At 44.5% G+C, this 20,828-nt stretch overlaps 2 protein-coding genes across 4 annotated transcripts in view; both read left to right on the top strand.

Annotated features, from left to right (window-relative positions):
- med14 (mediator complex subunit 14) overlaps positions 1-17,319 on the top strand; it is a 28,246-nt gene extending 10,927 nt beyond the window's left edge. The window contains exons 13-30 of one of the 2 annotated variants that reach the window (XM_031586870.2): positions 394-553; positions 880-1,077; positions 1,753-1,887; positions 2,022-2,098; positions 2,242-2,402; positions 3,107-3,253; positions 4,048-4,139; positions 4,790-4,942; positions 5,431-5,700; positions 6,165-6,399; positions 7,240-7,365; positions 8,826-9,008; positions 9,117-9,358; positions 9,606-9,785; positions 14,165-14,272; positions 14,412-14,537; positions 15,903-16,092; positions 16,548-17,319. In XM_031586870.2, the coding sequence (XP_031442730.1) occupies positions 394-553; positions 880-1,077; positions 1,753-1,887; positions 2,022-2,098; positions 2,242-2,402; positions 3,107-3,253; positions 4,048-4,139; positions 4,790-4,942; positions 5,431-5,700; positions 6,165-6,399; positions 7,240-7,365; positions 8,826-9,008; positions 9,117-9,358; positions 9,606-9,785; positions 14,165-14,272; positions 14,412-14,537; positions 15,903-16,092; positions 16,548-16,621 (2,857 nt within the window). In that variant the 3' untranslated portion in view covers positions 16,622-17,319. The remainder of the gene's footprint in view (positions 1-393; positions 554-879; positions 1,078-1,752; positions 1,888-2,021; positions 2,099-2,241; positions 2,403-3,106; positions 3,254-4,047; positions 4,140-4,789; positions 4,943-5,430; positions 5,701-6,164; positions 6,400-7,239; positions 7,366-8,825; positions 9,009-9,116; positions 9,359-9,605; positions 9,786-14,164; positions 14,273-14,411; positions 14,538-15,902; positions 16,093-16,547) is intronic. The other variant, XM_012834049.3, reaches the window with a different exon arrangement.
- A 432-nt stretch (positions 17,320-17,751) lies between these two features.
- Positions 17,752-20,605, top strand: si:ch211-218d20.15. 2 transcript variants are annotated; one of them, XR_006152945.1, is made up of 8 exons: positions 17,752-18,070; positions 18,382-18,500; positions 18,704-18,764; positions 18,866-18,933; positions 19,014-19,138; positions 19,273-19,391; positions 19,581-19,726; positions 19,862-20,605. XR_006152945.1 is itself a non-coding variant. In XM_042710428.1 (8 exons), the coding sequence occupies exons 1-8, from the start codon at positions 18,010-18,012 to the stop codon at positions 19,965-19,967; spliced, it is 783 nt and encodes a 260-aa protein (XP_042566362.1). In that variant the 5' UTR covers positions 17,762-18,009; the 3' UTR covers positions 19,968-20,605. The 2 variants fall into 2 exon arrangements, 1 of the variants encoding a protein (XP_042566362.1); XM_042710428.1 differs by having other exon boundaries at positions 17,762-18,070; positions 19,036-19,138.
- Positions 20,606-20,828: the final 223 nt, after the last annotated feature.

Here is a 20,828-nt window from a genome sequence, read left to right as displayed (position 1 = left end):
TGGGCGCTGACATTTCTTAAGAGCGTCCAGCCCAAGAATAGACTTACTCAGCCTGTATTATCTCAGGGGTCCTGACGGGTGGTAATCTGTGATTCGAATCTAGCAGTCTAGCACTTGCACAAGCCCATCTTTAACAGAGGTAGTGCTTTTCTGTGAAAAGGTGCAAATGACCTTTCTTCAGTTCCATTAGATTACTGTCCTCTGTGTTTCAATGTGTGTGCCTTTTTAATGATGGATAATATCTGCAATCTCTGTGTTTTATGCTTGGTTGCTCAAGTGTTGATTAGATTTGCCTGTAATCAATACTAATACTAATACTGTGTGTGTGTGTGTGTGTGTGTGTGTGTGTGTGTGTGTGTGTGTGTGTGTGTGTGTGTGTGTGTGTGTGTTCAGGTTCTGGTTGGGGGAGCAGCGGTGTAGGCAGTCCGTGAAGCATCTTCCCACCCTGTGCTCAGACACACTCCACCTGTCAAACTCCGCCAGTCATCCAGCAGGCAGCCTATCAAAACATAAACTCTTCATCAAGATGACCCGCATTCCTCAGTATTACATAGTAAGCACAGCACCTCCCTCAACAGCTCAGAGATGACCAAAACACATTTAATGAAATGAATCCATTTGGAATTATTATATGCTGTGTATACAGATGTGATAAATTATTGGGACACTTGTTTTGTTTTGAGTTGATATGATCTGTTTATATGACATTTTGGTACAATCTGCCACACAACAGTATTAACCTTTTCAAATAGTAGCCATTAACACATGTCTAGTAGACGAATAACCAGTCTTAGTGTCCTTTTTGATTGGTATGACGGATGTAATGATTATGCCCTCTACACACCCTCAACCTGCTCGACCTTTAACCCCCCCCCCCAGGTGGTGGAGATGTTCGACGTGCCCAGCTGCCCCACGGAGCTGGAGTACAAGTATTACTTCCTGTCGGTGGGCCAGGATGACAGTGGCGATGACGGGCTGCCCTGCGCCCTGCTGCTGCAGCAGTTCAAGCCCAACCTGGAGGAGCTGGCGCAGGACCTCTCCTCGACCCGAGGGCTGCGGCCTGGCACCAAGAGGAAGGTAGGTGGCACACGCCCTCAGCGCTCACATGTATGCGTGTCGGGCCACGTGTCCATCAGTATCGCCTACGGTGAAAAGCTTATTAGAGCGTATGTGACCGCAGGCACTTCACAAGAATAGAGAATGTTGCCCACTGGCCCACCACTGTCTCGTCAGTACCAAGAGGAAAGTGGGTATCCTATACCCTTAGCCCTTTCCACACAGACATGGTCTCACACACTCTCTTTATGAACACTGCAGAAACTGGAGATCTAACCAAGTGTTATATTTAGATTCTAAATCTAGTTGGTCTTGTTTTTAGTATAAATAGATTATCTAGTGTTTTCTAACGAAGATCCTTTGACATAATTAAAGTAAATGTCTTGAGTTTTTGTTAACCGGATACAAGGACCCTGTCTCTCAAACGTACACTTCAAGGGTACAGGCTTGCTGTGAAATCTCTTTGAAAACAGCTAGCAGCCGAGATACATAAAAAGCATGAACGACTTAAAATGGAGTCAGAGGCAGAATGGAGGCAAAATGGAGTTCTGGAGCAAAGATGTTTCTAGTGCTCTACCTTTAGCCCTCTCTGTCTGTCTAATGTTGAAGGGTTGCCTCAGCCTTGTGGAGAGCAACATTGATTAGGTGTGTGTGTGTGTGTGTGTGTGTGTGTGTGTGTGTGTGTGTGTGTGACAGCTGTCTGGGGAGCAGGCAGCCATTGAGCCCAAGAAGCCCAAGCGCTCGGGGGAGATGTGTGCCTTCAACAAAGAGCTGGCCCACCTGGTGGCCATGTGCGACACCAACATGCCTCTTATTGGCCTGCGCTGTGAGGTAAGGCACTTGTGTGTGTGTTTGTCTGTACAGTTCTGACTTCATGCTTGTAGTGTACGTAACACACTTGTTACATATGTTTGTCGTGTGTGTTTGGCTCTCCTGAGTGTGTATCTTCTCTTCTCCTCTCCCAGCTGAGCAACATGGAGATTCCTCATCAGGGTGTTCAGGTGGAGGGAGACGGCTGCAGTCACGCCATTCGCATCCTCAAGTGAGTCTCGGAGCCACAGGATGACACATTTCATGGTCACATTTCAGTCACCCAATGTTTCTAAATGAAGCCGATCAGAAAGTTGAGGTCACCTGCAAATGCCCAGACGACATTTTTTTCTTTTCTTCTTCTGTGTTCTGTAGGGTTCCACCCAGTAAAGGAGTGTGCGAGGAGACCCGGAAGGCTCTGGATCGTTCTCTGCTGGACTGCACCTTCAGGCTGCAGGGCCGGAACAACCGCACCTGGGTGGCCGAGCTGGTCTTCTCCAACTGCCCCCTGACCAGCACCTCCAGCAAAGAGCAGAGTGAGCAGCAACCCAGTCCTGTTTTCTTCTTCTTCCTACTGCACTATTTCTATTTTACTCCAACTCTACTCTGTGTTCTACTCCCCTGCTGTGTTCCACTCTGCTCCAGAAACACCCTCCGGCATTTCCTGGATTGCCCCAGTTCTCATGCACCTCTAACCTTTTGTTTGTCTTAGTTTTACTGCCATTTTCTTGGGGAAATACCCCAGTATTTTCTCAGCCATTCATATCTCCCCTTACTGTTCATCCTGCTCTACGCAAGTGGCCTTAGGCAGCCATGTTAAGCCATGGGCTTGGTCTACGACATCTGCTCAGAGTCGCTCAAACAGGTGCTCTTCCTGTGGTTTGGCAGAGGATGTCTCCAAAGCCTGAGTCATAGCCATCAAGACAGAAAGATTAGTGTCTCCGACCAGGTGTTACTCACTGACTCAACTGGCTCAGGTTTCACATCCATCCACAGTCTGTGCTTAAAGTTATGACCGGGGTTGTGGTTCTCTAATAGTATGCTTTGAACACAGGTATTCACTGTGTGTGTGTGTGTGTGTGTGTGTGTGTGTGTGTGTGTGTGTGTGTGTGTGTGTGTGTGTGTGTGTGTGTGTGTGTGTGTGTGTGTGTGTGTGTGTGTGTGTGTGTGTGTGTGTGTGTGTGTGTGTGTGTGTTCTGTCCGTGTGTGTGTTCTGTCCGTGTGTGTGTTCTGTCCGTAGCATCAACAAGACATGTCTATCTGACCTATGAGAACCCGTTGTCGGAGCCAGTGGGCGGGCGCAAGGTGGTGGAGATGTTCCTGAACGACTGGAACAGCATTAGCAAGCTCTACGAGTGTGTGATGGAATTCTCCCGCTGCCTGTCAGGTGTGTGTGACACCATGTTTGTATGTGTGAGCAGAGCACGTGTGTGTGTGTGCCTCCTACTATTCTTCGTGTGCCTGATCTTTAGAAGCCTAGTGTTCTTTCAGAACTGAAGAAAACAATTCTCCCACTGTATGCCATGTGTGTTTGCCTATGTGTGAGTGTGTGCATATGTGTGAGTGTGTGCATATGTGTGTGTGTGTGCATATGTGTGTGTTTGCCTGTGTGTGAGCATATGTGTGTGTGTTTGTCCTACCATTTTCTCTGTCTGTTAACTGGTATAGCCTATTGCAGGAGCTCCCGCACTCTCGTGTGCAGCGAGCTCTATAAACACTGAAAGCGTAAAATCAGATTTACACCCAGACACAGCCGTCCCCTAATGCAGCAAATCAGCCAAAGAGTTTCATTTTCCAAGGTTCATTTAGTTCAGCACTACAGCAACAAGACAAACATCGCTAATGTTCTTTAAGTAGATTTACACAAACCTCTTGTCGAAAGCGCAAAGTAATATTAAGGACATAATATCGATGTTTGATGAAGCGCTATATGGAAAACCCAGTTGAATCATTTTGCTTGTAAAAGTTCATTGTATTGGTGTAGGGGTTTAATTACCTACTTAAATCCTTTTTACGTGTTTCAGTGTAAGATGGGAATAAATCCTGTGCAGGATAGGATCTGTTAGCTGTGTGTGTGTGTGTGTGTGTTGTTTGTGCGTGTGTTGTTTGTTTGTTTGTGTGTGTGTGTGTGTGTGATGTTCATCCTGGCCTCTGGACTGATCTCTGCTGTTGTCCCTGCAGAAATGCCCTCCTACCTGAGTCTGTTCTCAGAGATCAGGCTGTACAACTACCGCAAGCTGGTCCTGTGCTACGGAAACACTAAAGGAAGCTCGGTGAGTTGCCTGGTCGTATGGGAGGAATACACACACACACACACACACACACACACACACACACAGTATGGACATTGACAGTCTCCATTTGAAGACTAATTGTGATTGCTATTCAGACACACCTAATTTAACCCACACTAGCAACTGTGTGTTGGTTCTCACACACGCACACACCCGCACCCAACAGCTGAGCTGTGACACGGGAGATTGAACACATGCTCCCAGTCAGAGGAAGGTTCCAGAAGCAAGCACAGAGGCGGCTTTATGGGCACCAAAGAGATGCTCCACAAAACCTCCTCTGTGCTCTTCCTGTGCTCCCTGAGACGAACATCAGCAGCCTGCCCAATCAGAATTAAGGGCTTCAATTTGGTCCTTTTTTTGCAGCCCTATGAGCTATGCAATTTTAACACAATTTATAATTTTTAATATAGTAAGACATTTATGGAAATAGTGAGGAGTTGATGATCTCTCTCTAAGCAGTTGTTGAAGCAATTGAACTGCTTTCATGATGCCTGACTCTGTGGGCTGCAGTAATTTGGTCTTTCTTTTTCCTCTCTCATTCTCTCTCTCTCTTTGTCTCAACCCCTAATTCTATCTCTCCCTCCCTCCCTGTCTCTTCATCCCTCCCATCCCTGCCTCTGCTCCATCAGGTGACGGTCCAGTGGAACTCCGTGTCCCAGCGCTTCCACCTCTCCCTGGGCACGGTGGGGCCCAACTCGGGCTGCAGCAACTGCCACAACATCATCCTGCACCAGCTGCAGGAGATGTTCAACAAGACGCCCAACATCGTTCAGCTCCTACAGGTACTTCCAACTCCACCTCAACCTCCACCTCCGGGCCCAGTGCCACTCTGCCGTAGAGACCATGTGCTCGGCGATGAGCTCGTCATGACAACTCCCACTGCTTTTGTTTACTAGGATTTCAGATTGTTACATCATTGTGTTACAAACTCAAGGGAGAACAAAGGACGTGATTTCTCTTTGTGTTTTGCCAGGAGTATGCAAGTCCCCCCCCCCCCCCCCCCCCCCAACACCAGATGCCATTGTCATTATCATATGTGATAAATTCATTAAATGTCTAAAGTTCAGGTGTTGGATATTACAGCAGTGTCTGTTTTGGCCAGATGATTGTAATGTGAAACAGCTGTGGGCTAATTATCCCACACAGCCTCTCATTTTAAAGAAGCAAGAGTGTGAGGTCATTAGTGAAATTCCTTCACTACTGGTCCTCTATCTTTTTTTAATTTCATTAGTTTGTTTATTTTACCCCTTCTCTCATTCCCTCCTCCCAGGTTCTCTACGACACACAGGCTCCACTGAACGCCATTAACAAGCTGCCCACGGTACCCATGCTGGGCCTGACGCAGCGCACCAACACAGCCTATCAGTGCTTCTCCATCCTGCCGCAGTCGCCCACCCACATCCGCCTGGCCTTCCGCAACATGTACTGCATCGACATCTATTGCCGCAGCCGCGGAGTGGTGGCCATCCGCGACGGAGCCTACAGCCTCTTCGACAACACCAAGATCGTAGAGGGATTCTACCCAGCGCCAGGGCTCAAGGTACAGACAGTGGCAGTGAATCTTCCTGGTTTTCCTGCTTTCATTTACTGTTTTGTTTTGTGATTTATACAAATGTGGTTACTTGTGTCCTTGTGTGTGAGGATGTCTTGTGTCCTTTAAGAAACTTAAACTGAGGAATTAGCCATTCAATTATCCTAAAGGATGGGTAGTGTTGAGGCCAATGTGTTGGTTAAATGATTTGCCGCACAGCTGTTAGCTAGGGATTTTGGTACAAGGTTGTTACCCAGCACATGCTACTCTCCTTCTCCTCATGTACTGCCTTAAAAATCCTTATCAAAAACAAAATGTTGTTGATGTTAAGATTTTTTTATGTAGACGTAAATTGTAGACATGTATGAAGACATAATGTTTTAGTGTTGTGTGATATGGTATATAAGTAAGTGTGCGTGTAGATGTGAAGGCTTACACAGGGGTTTGATGTTGGTTTTGTGCCTTATCCATAGACGTTCCTGAACATGTTTGTGGACAGCAACCAGGATGCCCGCCGGCGCTCGGTCAACGAGGATGACAACCCTCCGTCGCCGGGCGTGGACATGGACTCCCTCATGGGCCACATGCAGCAGCAGCAGCCAATCAAAGGACAGGGGGGAGGAGTCTATCCACCCCTTATGTCTCCACCTAACGCTTACCATAGCAACGTGACGCCATCGCCCTCCATGATGCCTACCCAGTCACCTGGTGAGGAGAGTGTGTGTGTGTGTGTGTGTGTGTGTGTGTGTGTGTGTGTGTGTGTGTGTGTGTGTGCGTGAGTGAGCGAGCTTTTTAATATATGCCACATGTGCTTATCATTCTTCCAAACAGCAGGGGTTGCAAAATGTGATTGCACCAAACATCCTCTGATATGTTTTTTTTTTTTTAAAGAATATATTTTATTTATTTATTTATTTATTGATTGATTGATTTATTTATTTATTTATTTATCTATCTATCTCACTACTCTCCATCTCCAATAGTGGAATCCCATCTGCTGTTGGTATATGTTTGCATGTTTGTTAGTGTTCAGTCGGGATGAACTTTTCTCTTGCACACACACACACACACACACACACACACACACACACACACACACACACACACACACACACAAGCACCCACCCTGAGAAGGGAGTGTAGCATGCCTTCAGTCCCTCAGCCACTTCCATCTCACCCAATGGAATGGACCTGTCACCACCCTGCCCCGTCACCCCCACCTCCGCTTCTGCGTGTTAGTGCTCCTGTGTTGTTTGTGCCAGTATGGCTCAATGTAAATTGTTATTGAGTTTTTATTTTTTTCTCTGTGCCCCCCTTCTCTGACATAAAGTCACAATTTAGATTAACCCCTATGACATCTACAAATTACTCATAATCGACCCTCCAGTTTGTGGAACAGTCATCATAGATGTTTGAAAGCAAATTTATGCTATTTACGTTGAACCATACTGGTGGTTTTGGGCAAGAGAGAGAGAGCGCTCGAAATTCGTGATCTGGTTGGCTGGCCGTCTCCTGACGCAGCGCACTGATTGGTTGATGTGTGTGCAGGGACCATCCACGCCGCCAACTCCCCTAGTGGTGCCCTGCGGGCCCCCTCCCCCTTCGGCCCCACCCCATCCCCCTCCTCTCTGGGCATTAGTATGGGCCAGACCTCCAGCTTTGCCAGCCCACATGGTAAGTAAGGAAGTGCCTGCCTGAGAGGACTGTGAGGGGGGGCCATGTTAAGAGTGGAGGGTTTTTGGAGGGACCCGAGAGATTTACACCAAGAACTGAGGTCAGAGGTCGAAGATCTAAGGGTGGTTGTTCAGATGTCTTTTGAGGACTCTGGCACCTGAAACGCAGAGGGTTTGGACCATAGACTATATATGTCTATGGTTTGGACAGCTCGGGCATGAGCTAGCTACATTGGCAAGTAGTCTCCAGGTCTGTGTAGACACAGCACCCCCTCATGGCCAGAGATGGGACTTGCTCTTGTTAAGAAGTGCATCTCATTGGGATCATTCTACTTTACATCGTGAGCTACTTACTAATTAGTGAGCTGAGAAAACACCAACCTAGAGATGATGATTCAGCAGCCCTGATTGCCGAATGGGCTGGGGAGGCCCTTGATGCTCGTCTGGAGTGTTTCGGCATGTCTCTGTGTGTTTAACCTTCCTAAACTCAGCACTCTGAATGCACGTACGCACTCACTCACACACACGCACTTTCACACATTCACACAAGCTCTCTCTAGTGTCCTCACATCACTAGAACCACCAGAGGGGTGTGTGTGTGTATGTGTGTGTGTGTGTGTGTGTGTGTGTGTGTGTGTGAGAGAGTGTGTAAAAGACAGAGGAAGAGAGGCAGCGGGGTGTAGAAATGAGAGCGAGAGGAAGATGAAAGCAGGCAGACAGTATCAAAAGAAGAGAGGCGTGATGATGATGATGTGCTGTGTGTGTGTGTCCAGTCTCCCGCTGAGCCTGCTTTCATCTGAACACACCCCAGATCTTCACAACAGATTGCAGTGGAGGGCTGGCGTCCCACATTTTAATACACACTCACTCTCTCTCTCACACACACATGCACACACACGCACACAAATAAATGCCTCACACACATGGCAAAGCCTTTGATAACCCTAGCTAACAAAGTGGTGTTGGGTTATTCATTGTTCATCTGTGGGTTTTTGTAAAGGACTCTATGAAATCCTACTAGATTATGATGACTGTGGTGACACTGTGACTAATGTTAATGATGATCGTGCTGATAATGGTCCCTACCTACGTCATAACAATGCCAGTGTTTTACACATTATGTGATGGGATGGCATTTGTGGAGGTTGTCAGGTCTGTCAGAGTTCCTTTAATAAGATTTAATAAGTGATTTTAGTTGAAAATATGTGATGTAGAAAGCAATGACACAAACTATAATTATATTAATCATAATATTGTGATGTTATCATAGTGGATAAGGAATCAAGTCTTACAGTTCTGCTGTAATTAGTGCTCTTCCACACTTGTACCAAAAGAGTATAAATGTCATCTGTTCATGTGCATCATCTTCGTTGATGCGTGATAGGTGAAAATTCAGGTGAAGAGGTGAAGAGCTCTCTTGTACTGTAGCTCACCCTCCTTCTGTTGCCGTGTGTGTTGCAGGCACTCTGGACCCCAGCTCGCCCTATGCCATGGTGTCACCCAGCCAGCGTGTGGGCACCTGGCCGGGCTCCCCGCAAGTCTCGGGGCCGTCTCCTGGCGCCCGCATCCCGGGCATGTCGCCTGGCAACCCCTCGCTACACTCTCCCATTCCAGATGCCTCCCATTCACCTCGCGCCGGCACGAGTGGGTATCATTCTGTCATGCACCTAGCAGAGATGGTGGTGTTTAAAGGCTTATGTGTTTTATCAGACTGTTGCATTGCTCACCTGTCACCTGTGTCTGTGTGCCCAGGCTCCCAGGTGATGCCAAGCAGCATGCCCCCGCCGCGTAAACTGCCCCAGCGCTCGTGGGCAGCCTCCATCCCCACCATCCTTACCCACAGTGCCTTGCACATGCTGCTGCTGCCCTCGCAAACGCCATGCCAGGTGCCGGGGCTGGCGGCCGGCAGCTACCTCTGTTCGCCGCTGGAGCGCTTCCTTGGCTCAGTCATCATGCGCAGACACCTGCAGAGGATCATTCAGCTGGAGCCAGCGGTGAGGAACTGTGTGTGTGTGTCTGTGTGTGTGTCTGCATGAGGACGTGCAGATTGCTAATATATGGTAAAGTAGCCATCAGAATGTGTAGTTAGACTTTCAGTCTTTCAGCCAGCAGACACCTTTATATTGAACTTTACATCCCGGCAACCTTTGCATACTTGAAATAGAATTGGTAAAGAATTCAATTGAAAATGTCTTTTTCTTTGTTCCTCTCTGTTGTCTCCTCCTGTCTTTGTCCTTGTAGCTGAACATAGTGAACTCTAACGAGCCGGGCGTGATCATGTTCAAGACGGACGTGCTGAAGTGCCGGGTGGCCCTGAACCCTAAGTCGTACCAAGCACTGCAGCTGAAGGTGACCCCGGAGAACGCCGGGCCCTGGAGCCAGGAGGAGCTGCAGATCCTGGAGAAGTTCTTCGAAACGAGGGTAAGACGAGCACACGCGCCTCTCTGTGTCACGCTTTCTCTCTCCGGTCATTATGTTGTCGCTCTGTCTTTCCCATCGTCTTTCACTGTATGTGTGTGCATTCTTTTATTTAACTGGCTGATTGCCTCTACCATGGGCTAACTACATGGCACTCCTTGTGACACATACACACACTCACACTCACACACACACACACATACACAGGGAGAGAGAGATATTTTGTGTTGGGTTGAAATTAGGGGCAACTGAATGGAGGTTAAAAGCAAAGTATATGTCTGTCTAAAGGTGTCACTGCCTCCAATAATGCACACAAATGTAATCCTACACTCAGGCTAAATTCATTTATTCACTCATGTATTCATCCTTTAATACATTCATTCATCCATCCATCCATTATCGTCTCTCTAAAAGAAGTCACGACACGAGATGTCCGCCTCACTTCCCCCAGTCAGGGGAGTGTGTCTGTGCATTAAGCTTATGAGCTTGTGTCATGGCTGTTGAGTGGGCCGGTGAGAGATAGCCGGGTTAGTGTCGAAGAGAGACATCATTAAGGCTGTGCCTGGAAGGAGTGCAGTGCAGTGGGCTGTGGAGGGGGCGAGGCGAGCGCCGCTGATTTCTATTAGCCGGAGTTCGCCCACGCTGCCACAAGGAAGCTAATTAAGTCAGCCGGATTAATATGCGGGAGCGGGCGTGTGTGAGACAGACAGAGAAGGCAGAATATTTTAACACAGAACACAGAGAGGGGGAGAGAGAGAGGCCTCTGTGACAGACATGACATCAAGCGTGCTGAAATAGACTCAGACAGTGGGGGTGTGTGAGAAGTGTGCCTTTGCGTGTGCGTGTGTGTGTGTGTGTGTGTGTGTGTGTGTGTGTGTGTGTGCCTGCAGTTGTATGACTGGGTTGGAAAAAGAGAACATACCCTAAAACTGCATTGGCTTTAGATCCCTGGTCCATTTAGTTACCTGTGTGTGTAAACGCAGTGAAGGAGTTTGTTTCTACATGCATAATGCATAATTGTGCCCTGCTGTTTATGTGTGCTGCCTTTTAATGATCTTCCCTAATTGGCGTTTGTTGTTTGAAAAAGAGAAGGGGGGGGGGGAACAGAAAAGAAAACCTAAATGGTGGAGGACTGCGAAGCGGCTATTTCATCCTTAAGGCTGATTCATACTTCGGCGATTTCAGAAAAACGCACAGATACGCAAGCTTTTTCACCCCTTGCAAGCTTCTTGCAAGCCCCTTGCAAGCTTTTTCACACCTTGCGTGCGTCGACCCCTTTTTCTGTCCACGCGTCAAAAATCTACACAAGCCTACACAAGCCTGCAAGGCTGTGATTGGTCTGCTGGTCTGATGACTACATTCTTTCTGGAGTCTCACATTTCCGGTTTTCATAGCATAATACCGCCATTTTTAAAAGCCAAGTTAAACCCAAGAAGAATTTGAATCATAAATAAACAAGAATAGTGTGTGTGTCCGATGGAATGTGGATCAGGCCAATTTTTCTGTCCGAGCCCGCCCGCGTCTGACAGAATAGTGATCGAGCCCCACAGCCATTCAAATATATTGTCCAAACCCACCGGAGCCCGACGGAGTCAATGTCTCAACTGTTCATACTAATGACACGTTTTTTTTATGAATATCCTGCAGACTGTCTCACAAACGTATTCTTGTTGATTATGAACAAACCTAACAGAAGAGGTCCGAAGATATGAGCACATTTACAACCCCTCCTTAAACACGTATAAGGACGTTCAAATGACCGCAAATTCATGGGGAGAATATATCCCATTTGCAGGAGACTTCACTTGCACAATAATCGGGGCATATTTGTCAAACGCCGTAAAAGATACTGCTCTGATCTATTCCCATTCCATACTGAATATTCTGTTTAGATCAAAGGTTTGTTTCGACATACCGTGATATTTCAGATGATAGAACAGTTGAAATGAATGCATGAATCGGAGGATTAAAGATGAGACGTGAAGGGTGTCCACAAATCCACATAAATTGCAACATACTACCTTCTCAGAGGCTATTGTCCGACGATAGTTATGTGGTATGCCACTGTGTTGACATACAACTTTAACTGTGATGTGTTTTTGTTTCATTTCGCAACTTTTTTACTGTATAATCAACGATAGCAGGTGCCCGTTTGTAAACATTCCACATTTCATTTGCTTAAAACACACAGCAGTAGGCTACTGTCAAATCAGCTGTCACTCGGCTATTACCTGACCAATACCTTTCAAACTCGGTAATAGTATTCACAACTAATGTGTCCTTCATTTTATCAAATATGATGAAGTTTGGTATTGCACTCGTGAGGCAAGCGTGAGTAGAGTTGTGTTCGGTTATCTGGCGTTTTCTTTCTTTCTCTGCCACATCCACCCTGTAACCGGTTGCTCCATTATACATTATAGGAGCAAGACCATTATATCCTACAACACTGTATTAACATTAGATGGGGGACCGGGATGAAAATGTGACCTGGAATCATAGTGCGAACATTTTGATTGACGTCGGCGAATTAATTGCAGCGGGACAACTTACCGGACTTTTACCGGAGCAGGAAAGTGGGTGAAAGGCCAATATTGACGTTAGGATACATTTGTGACATGAAATACAAAGGTTGGCGATCCAGTAGGCTACAAGTGGCAAAAAAGACAGCTGATCGACCAAAAAATCAACCTAAAAGAAAATTGACATGCTTGGTTGGTCAGTAATCAGTCTAGAGAGGGCAGATAACTGAACAAAACTCTACTGACGATTGCCTCACGTAATACATAATAACACATGCCGTTTAATCATATTAGGTAGAATGAAGGACAAATTAGTTGTGAATATCACCGAGTTTGAAAGGTAGCCTATTGGTCAGGTAATAGAGTGACAGCTGATTTCCTTTCTGATTTGACAGTAGCCTACATCAAATGTGGAATATTTACAAACGGGCACTTGCTGTCTTGGATTATACAGTAAATAAGTTGCGAAATGAAACAAAAACACATCACAGTTAAAGTTGTATTAGGTAATATTGATTGATATGAATGGATGACATGAAATGGCGAAAAATGAATTTGAAAGTATTTGTTCGGAGAATTAGCGCGCGTTCTCTCCAAACAGACGCAGTAAACGTTTTTTTTATGTCATCCTCTGAGAATGTAGTATGTTGCAATTTATGTGATTTCTTTGCAGATACATAAATGGTTCCCCAAGGGTTGTGCATGTTGCAAAGCAATTCAACGCCAGAACTTTATTTTGAGTGAAGTAAGCATATTTATTGCAGCGGGACAAAGGCAAAGAACATACCGGAGCATGAAAGTGTAGTGGGCGAAAGGCTTGATGTTATGAATACATGTGTTTTACACGAAATACAAAGGTTGGCAATTCCTACCAGTGGCGAAAAAGACAGATCACATGATGCAGAAGTTCGTTTATTGATACATCTTTTAATGACGGCCACAGCGTTTTAAAACGACATGTTTATAGGTTCAATTATTCGAAGGTGAAAGATAGAAGGCGAGAGAATCGCCAGGTGTACCTGTGAAGTGGAGTGAACTTGCGGCCCACACCATTGTATTACAAACACACATAGCCTACATTATGAGAAGGTACACCTGGCGATTCTCTCGCCTTTTATCTTTCACTTTTGTACATAAACACGTCGTTTTAAAGCGCTGTGGCTGTCCTTAAAATATGTGTCAATAAACGAACTTCTACATCATGTGAAGCAGACATGTTGACTTCACTTCTTATTAAGATATTTTAAATATGAAATGTTCAATGCCTTATCGTGCTGATGGCTGACCTGAGCCCTAGTATGATTTCTAAATATTTTGTCGGAGACGGCCTGGCTGGTCGGGTCCAGTTGGAAGAGGTGAGGAGATATGAACATTTATACAACCCCAATGATCTCGGTTGCCATCCTTCACTGTGTGTGTGGACAACAAGACCTGGTAAATAAACAAACCAACGACTTCCACACACAAAGACGTCATTCTCTAGATCGTCTTCGACAAAAAACGTTACTCCACCTATTGTTCTGGTGGTGAATTGCTTTGCAACACGCGCAACCCTTTTAGGAACCATGAATTGAAACGAGTAAATTTACACAACAATTACACAACGTTTTACACAACCACAGCCGCTGTTGCAGAAGTATGCGCGGGCCTTTACACATTAAAGCCACAGCTGGCCCTTTCACTTAAGCCAATTAGTGTTTGTTTCCCCCCCGCCATATTAAAAGACCTTATGAGCCCCGACTTCCTGCAGGCAACCACATAGAGGTGAAGGCTGTTTATGCTGTTTGCCTGGAAGCCATAGGACGCTCTGTTTGTAGTGAGTTTTGTGTGCTGATCTTCCACACGTTCTGTTTGTCCCTAAAGGTTGCCGGCCCTCCTTTCAAGTACAACACCCTGAATGCCTTTACCAAACTGCTGGGCGCGCCCACCAACATCCTCAGAGACTGCGTCCGCATCATGAAACTGGAACTAGTGAGTAGAGTGTGTGTGGTTGTTTGAGTGTGTGTGCGCACGTTCGTCATACAGATATTGTGTCCCTGGAAAGTCCCAATGCCATAGATGATGATAGGATTGTGTATGTCTAACCTCTCCCCCCTGTGCTCTGCTTCAGTTCCCTGACCAGGGCTCCCAGCTCAAGTGGAACGTGCAGTTCTGCCTAACTATCCCACCCAGCGCCCCACCTATCGCCCCTCCAGGAACCATCGCAGTGGTGCTCAAGTCCAAGATGCTCTTTTTCGTAAGTACCACTCGTATCCTTGACTCAGCCCATCTCTATTACATGGAGCATTAGCTCCTGATAACCGTCCGGTTATGAAGGATGGATGGCTGGATTATCTTTTTTGTCCACCAGGGCCAATTTGGTTTGTGCACAGCTGTCAACACAACCAACAAACATCCAGCCTCAGAGATTGAAAACAAACAAAAATAGTCTGAGGCTTTTCCCCAGGCACCAGGGCTTTACCCGATAGTGGACATGTGCCATCATAATCCGTTAGTCCTTGTTAAAATGTGTGTGCAATGGCCAGTGGACCTACAGCTTGTGCAAAGCCCAATAGCTGGCGGATCAAATGATCTCAGGTATCTGTTTCATATGACTGTCCTGGGGAAGGTGTGCCCTCCTCCCTTATGGCAGGAGATCATGAGAATGAGATAAAAGACAGATAAAAGCCACTGTGTGAGCTGGCATGGGTGATGGTTTAGGATTTAGGATATGGGATTAGCATTTTTTTAATGCTGTATATGTAAGCTGAATGTGAGCTTCTGGGTATACTTGCATAATAGTTTTCTTTCACTTGTCTCGGAAACGATTGACATTAAAAAAAGGTCTCTGAATCGATTGACATGCAATTTTCTCCAAGCATCATTATTGTGTCATCAAGAATATTTTATTGTGGAGCTGATTTGGGGTCAGTTTGATGGGGTTCACTTAAGTATTGTCTGGTAGGAATTGAAGTACTAAGAGACAGGTCTGCAGTGTGACTGAGTCTGTGATTTGATTTGACACTAGGGCTGAACGATTTGGGGAAATAATCGAATTGCGATTTTTTTAAATTTATTTATTTTTTTTTTCCCCCCAATATTGCGATTTGAGATTTTTAAAAATGTTATCCAAATTTTTTCCCAACAAATTGTAAATAATGATTTCAATATGACCAACACAATATTAGATACATTTAGTGTAAAATATTATTTCCCACAATTTAATTTTTTATTGAACTGCTCATTACAGAATCAAGAACAACAAATCGGTGGCTTTGACACTGTACATTTAAGTAATTTAAACAAAGTCATTGTAAGAATAAACACAAGGCATGCACTTCTTAAACACTGTGTGCAAAATGTACATACCATCTTAAGAAAAGAAAAAAAAACACATTCTCTCATAACGCGATTAAATCGCAAATGCAATTAATCGTTCAGCCCTATTTGACACCTCTACATCCTGCAGCTCTAGCTGATTTGGATTCAGTATGGTGGTGCTCAAACTATCACTTCAGTGTTTGTGTCATGTATACATGTTGAGTGTAAGTTATTAAAGATAGGTATGCAATTTGTGTGACATGACCTTTCACCCTCTCCCCCCCCATCGCCGCCCCCTCAGCTCCAGCTGACCCAGAGGCTGCCGGTGCCTCAGGAGCCCATCAGCATCATCGTGCCCATCGTCTACGACATGGCCACGGGCCTCACGCAGCAGGCCGACATCCCGCGCCAGCAGAGCTCCTCGGGCGCCGCCGCGCTCATGGTCAGCACCATCCTCAGGAGATTCAACGAGCACCACCCGGCCAGAGCAGGTCAGCGCTCCGACCCCACCTCCGTCTGTTTGGCCTTTTCTTTTTTTGTTTGTTTGTTCTTGCACTCTCTCTATTTGTCTCCTTCTCTCGCGTGTTAGCCTAGCCTGTTTGGCTTGTCCTTGTTTTGTTTTTTCTCTCCCTCCGTCTGTGTCCTTCTCTAATGTTAGTCCTAGCCTGTGTCTTGCCTCAGTTCATTTTTGTATTTCCTCATACATGTCTCCTGTCTCTCGCTGTTGGGTCATTTGGTCTTATTGTTCTCGTCATTCCCTGTGTCACTCTCTCTCTCTCTCTCTCTCTCTCTCTCTCTCTCTCTCTCTCTCTCTCTCTCTCTCTCTCTCTCTCTCTCTCTCTCTGGCACGTGAATCACTCTGTGACTGAGTGCTTTGAAAACCCCTATCAACATACAAACAACATCCTGCCTCATTATCTCTCTCCCTCTCTCTCTCTCCCAACAGGCGAATGCACGATATTTGCCGCTGTGCATGAACTCATGGCCAATCTCACGCTGTCCCCTACTGGTCGTCCGTAGAACAGCACCTTCCAAACAGCACCGGAGGCTTCCAGGCTCTGGTACATAGCAGGTCAAAGAAACAACAGCGACAGCAGGAGCAGCAAACCAGGACCCCCCCCCCTGATGTTGAAGGATGTCCCACCTCTCATTTGCAGCCGAAGAACTGAACTCTGATCTACAAAATTCTGTCCAAAAAAGGGAGTGATGAATGATGGGAAGACTTTTTTTTCATCCCTGTGGATTACAAATGAAGGAGAGTCAGCAGGAGGGCTTAAGAAGCAGAGAGGGGTGGAAAAAAAAAAGAAATTGATTTATTTTTCACTTCATATGCACTTCTTAAATAAAAAGTCACTCAAAAGGTTTGTTTACTCAGAGCTGTACATTGTTTTATACTCCTGCCTTTAAAAGAAAGTGTTGGACTTTTTGCAAGAAACTTTATCCAAATTCTTTTGTTTTATAATATAAAATATCAACACTTTTTTGTGGTATTGGGGCTGTGTTCTTTAGTACACTATGTAAATGTTTCTCTTTTTTCCCCCTTTTTATGTCGCGATTTGGACTTTTCAGTTAAGCCTATCACTTTAAATACTGTAAAACTGTGATAAACCTTTCTAAGTAAGCTGTATTTTATTATGACTGCTTTGAAGTCTTCAGAGAGCGATCAGAGGCCACTTGTGTCTGTCATAATTCCTATTTAATAAATCTATAAAAACACATACACGGTTTCATCATCTGGTTTTAATATAGTAGTAAAATATCATTGTGATGTGTAATCACATGTGTTGTGTAATTGTGCAACCCATTTTAATGTTAGATTATTAACATTTTGTATTATTAGGTTATTAACCAGTTTTATTTGAGAGTACAGATTGGAAATATAGGCCTACTAGATTTATGATGACCGTATTTCATGTATGTAGGTTGGTGTGCTATTTCAAATGGTTGCACCTTTTTGAAGCTCTATATGTAGCTCTGTAAAGCTGAAAGCAATAGGTTATTGACTAACATTTTATATAGAGAATGGTTTATTTGTTTGTTATATATATATAACATCAATGAGTGAGGAGGTTAAAGTTGCATTGACTTCCTATCAGGAATGAGGGGAACTCTGTTTTTGAAACGATTTGGTCATGACAGGACAAACGGTTATTCCATTGGCTGACGCGCTTGAATACGGCCTCGGTGTGTGACAATAATAAATCCGATGGGGTGAAACGACCACCGGCAAGTGTTTCCGCCACAACGACCCGTATCTTGTAGCCCAATTATAGCTCGTAGGATCAGCGAAAGATGCCCCTCTTCGATGAATGATATCTGTAATAATATATTTCTTTTGAAATCAATTATTTACAATAGAAAAAGGTGATTCCAATGAAATTACAGTAATAGTAACAATTAATTTAGCAATGGCAGTCTGTCTTACGGAACCGCTTCGTAAGCCGTGTATGTACCATGTAAAATTCAAAGGTAAGCCAGAAGTAGCATGTCTTTTTTTAATGTTAGCGTACTGTACCTGTTCCATACACAATGCTATTTTAACTGGGTGGATAAAACTCACGAATATTTCCCGACTCAGTAAGCTAATATGAGCCAAACGTAGCCTAATAGCCTAATATCACGGCACCCTGAATTAGTGGATGACGTCAGTATTTAAATATCACGGTGTAAAAAAAAAAATCACGGTACTGACGACTCTACTGTAACTGTATGTTGATTGTCACCCATACAAGTACCATGTCTCGCATGTCCGTATAGTATTAACGATACCGTTTTCCCAGTGGAATTGCATATGAAGAAGTCCCTGGTGCCCATCCACCTGAGCTGCGAACAGGTGGGCCTGGAGATGCTGTGCCTGTGCGGTCAGCTAGACCTCCTCATCCGAGCTCAGGTTCACCAGGTAGGGAGCGGACCCACAGCCGGGATGTTTATGCACTCTCAGAAAGACTCAATCATATGGAAATACTATGCACACAGGACAGGAACAATACACATCATGAGGACAAGTGCCCACACTTTTGGCACCATTTTAAGTCTCTATTAAATGTCTGGGATGTAAATGGATAACTGTCAGACCTGCTTATGATCGCTTCTGCATTACAGTTTCAAGAACAACTTAAACAGGATTCCAGCCCCATTGAATCACATGTTCTCCAAAGACAAGGTAAATTCGGACCATTTCTTCAAGTGGCAGTTTCAGTGGAACTACTTTTTTTGTGAATACACCCTAAGTAACATTATATGGAATTCTATGTCCTCTTTAAGGATCTGATATTATAGAACAAATGCATCAGTGCCTTGAACACCTGCCCAAACCTGTGCCAGAACTTGAAGTATGTTTGTCTGTTCATTTTTCTAGGTTTTCTATTTTAATTCCTTTAATACTATTTGACATTCCTTATGGTTAATACAGTGTTATTATTATTTTTCTCCAGGATTACCTGGATATTGTGGGACTGTCCACTATGTTTCCTCGAGTGGAGATTTTTGTCATACATGGCAGCCCTGTAGATATGCTGGAGAAGCCAGCTATGGATGGTGACAATAGCCTCTTAATCAAACTATCACATACAGTAAAATACTCATGCTACATATGTAACAAACTAATAAAAGTCCACCACCTAAACCACTGTCAAATTATGAAGATATGTGATCATTTTAATCTCTTACAGGGTACTTTCCATATATTGGGAGACTTAACCAACTCCTTGTCCTCTGCCAACAACTCGAGGATGATGTCAGACATCTAGGAAGTCACAAATACATTGCACATCAGTTATCAGTCATTTATGTGAGTCCGCTGGCACAGCGCACGCATGGATGCTTTTATTTGATATACTGTATCTTTTGTTTGACTTTTGTAAAGGACTAATAACGTGTGTATACCCCTGAATGTAAGCATGTTCACATACAAGGTTGGACTTGATGAGTCTCTGGTGTGTGAGTGACCAATATGACCTTTTGCTTGTGTGCCACACAGCAAGTTCTTAGTTTGTTAAAGGGCATCTTGCCCCTCGCTGGTATAAGGAGAGGCATCGAGGCTAACTTCAAAGAAATTAAAATGGCTCTGGTGCCCGTGGAAGGATCCAAACTGGAGCCTCAGTTGCCCGCACACCACATCGATTGGTAAATATGGAAAATCATCTCCTCTCATCTCTGGATAACACAAGCATCTGTGTCTTACTTTCCATGGATGAGAATGAGCAACATCATTAACTTTCTGTGATTTCAAAATCTTTTTTTTGTTTGTTTTTAAATCAGGATACTGGAAGTCACTCAGAGTTTAATATCAACAGTGTCTTCACTTCCTGAGGAACTTACCGAGGACCTTGACCAAGTTATGGCATTTATTTCTAAGCTGAAATGATGACAAACAAGTGTGCTTTTCTCCTGATATTCCCAGCAATTTAGATCTTCACTTTTGTCTTAATGTTGTAAAAACATTGTTATATTAATGTGATAGATGATGAGGAATGCAACATATGTCCAAGCTGTTGTTTTTGGACCATTTACAAGAGGGTAAATAATATGGGGTTATGTTGATTTGGTACACCATTTAAAACATTGATTTAGAAGAGTACAGTGCAACCATGATTTCTTTTAATGTGCACTGCACAACAAATCAAGTTGATATGCTGGAAGAGAACCTTCAAAAATGTTGCCAAGGATATTAACCACTGCACATACACTCTATACCGTTAGTATTTTCTATTTTTCAAAAGTTAACCTCAGATATTTATGGCATTTGATGCATCCATCACTCTCATATAGTACGTAACAGAAGTAATAGAACGAATTTGGAAATGTTTTCATTGTTATTATAATAACTTGACCTGACCAGTGAACCCAATAGCTTCATCACAGTGCAAACACTATGTTTTGTTTTGTGTGTTTGATTTCAAATTGTTATGCAAAAACAAGTTTTATGGTCACATTATATGAAATGAAAGTCTACTAAAATGTAATGTCAATGTGTCATTAAAACATATGCAATGGCTAACGTCACTAGTGTAATGTCTTTCCATTAGCTTGTCCCATGGTGCACATCATACTGGTGAAAGAGGTTAGGCCTATTCCTTAATAAAACCTGAGCTGCTGATGTTATGTCTCCGCTGGACGCTGTTGCAGAGTAATGCTTTAATTTAACATTACCAACCACGGCCTCATAAAGATGTTGGCTGAAGCATACATTACAGAACGCATAGCCCATATTTTCCTTTTCCAATGA

Source organism: Clupea harengus, chromosome 2 (assembly GCF_900700415.2).
Source record: "Clupea harengus chromosome 2, Ch_v2.0.2, whole genome shotgun sequence".
NCBI lineage: Eukaryota > Metazoa > Chordata > Actinopteri > Clupeiformes > Clupeidae > Clupea > Clupea harengus.
Note: the sequence above shows the minus strand (reverse complement) of the source record. Positions and strands in the feature narration are given on the sequence as shown.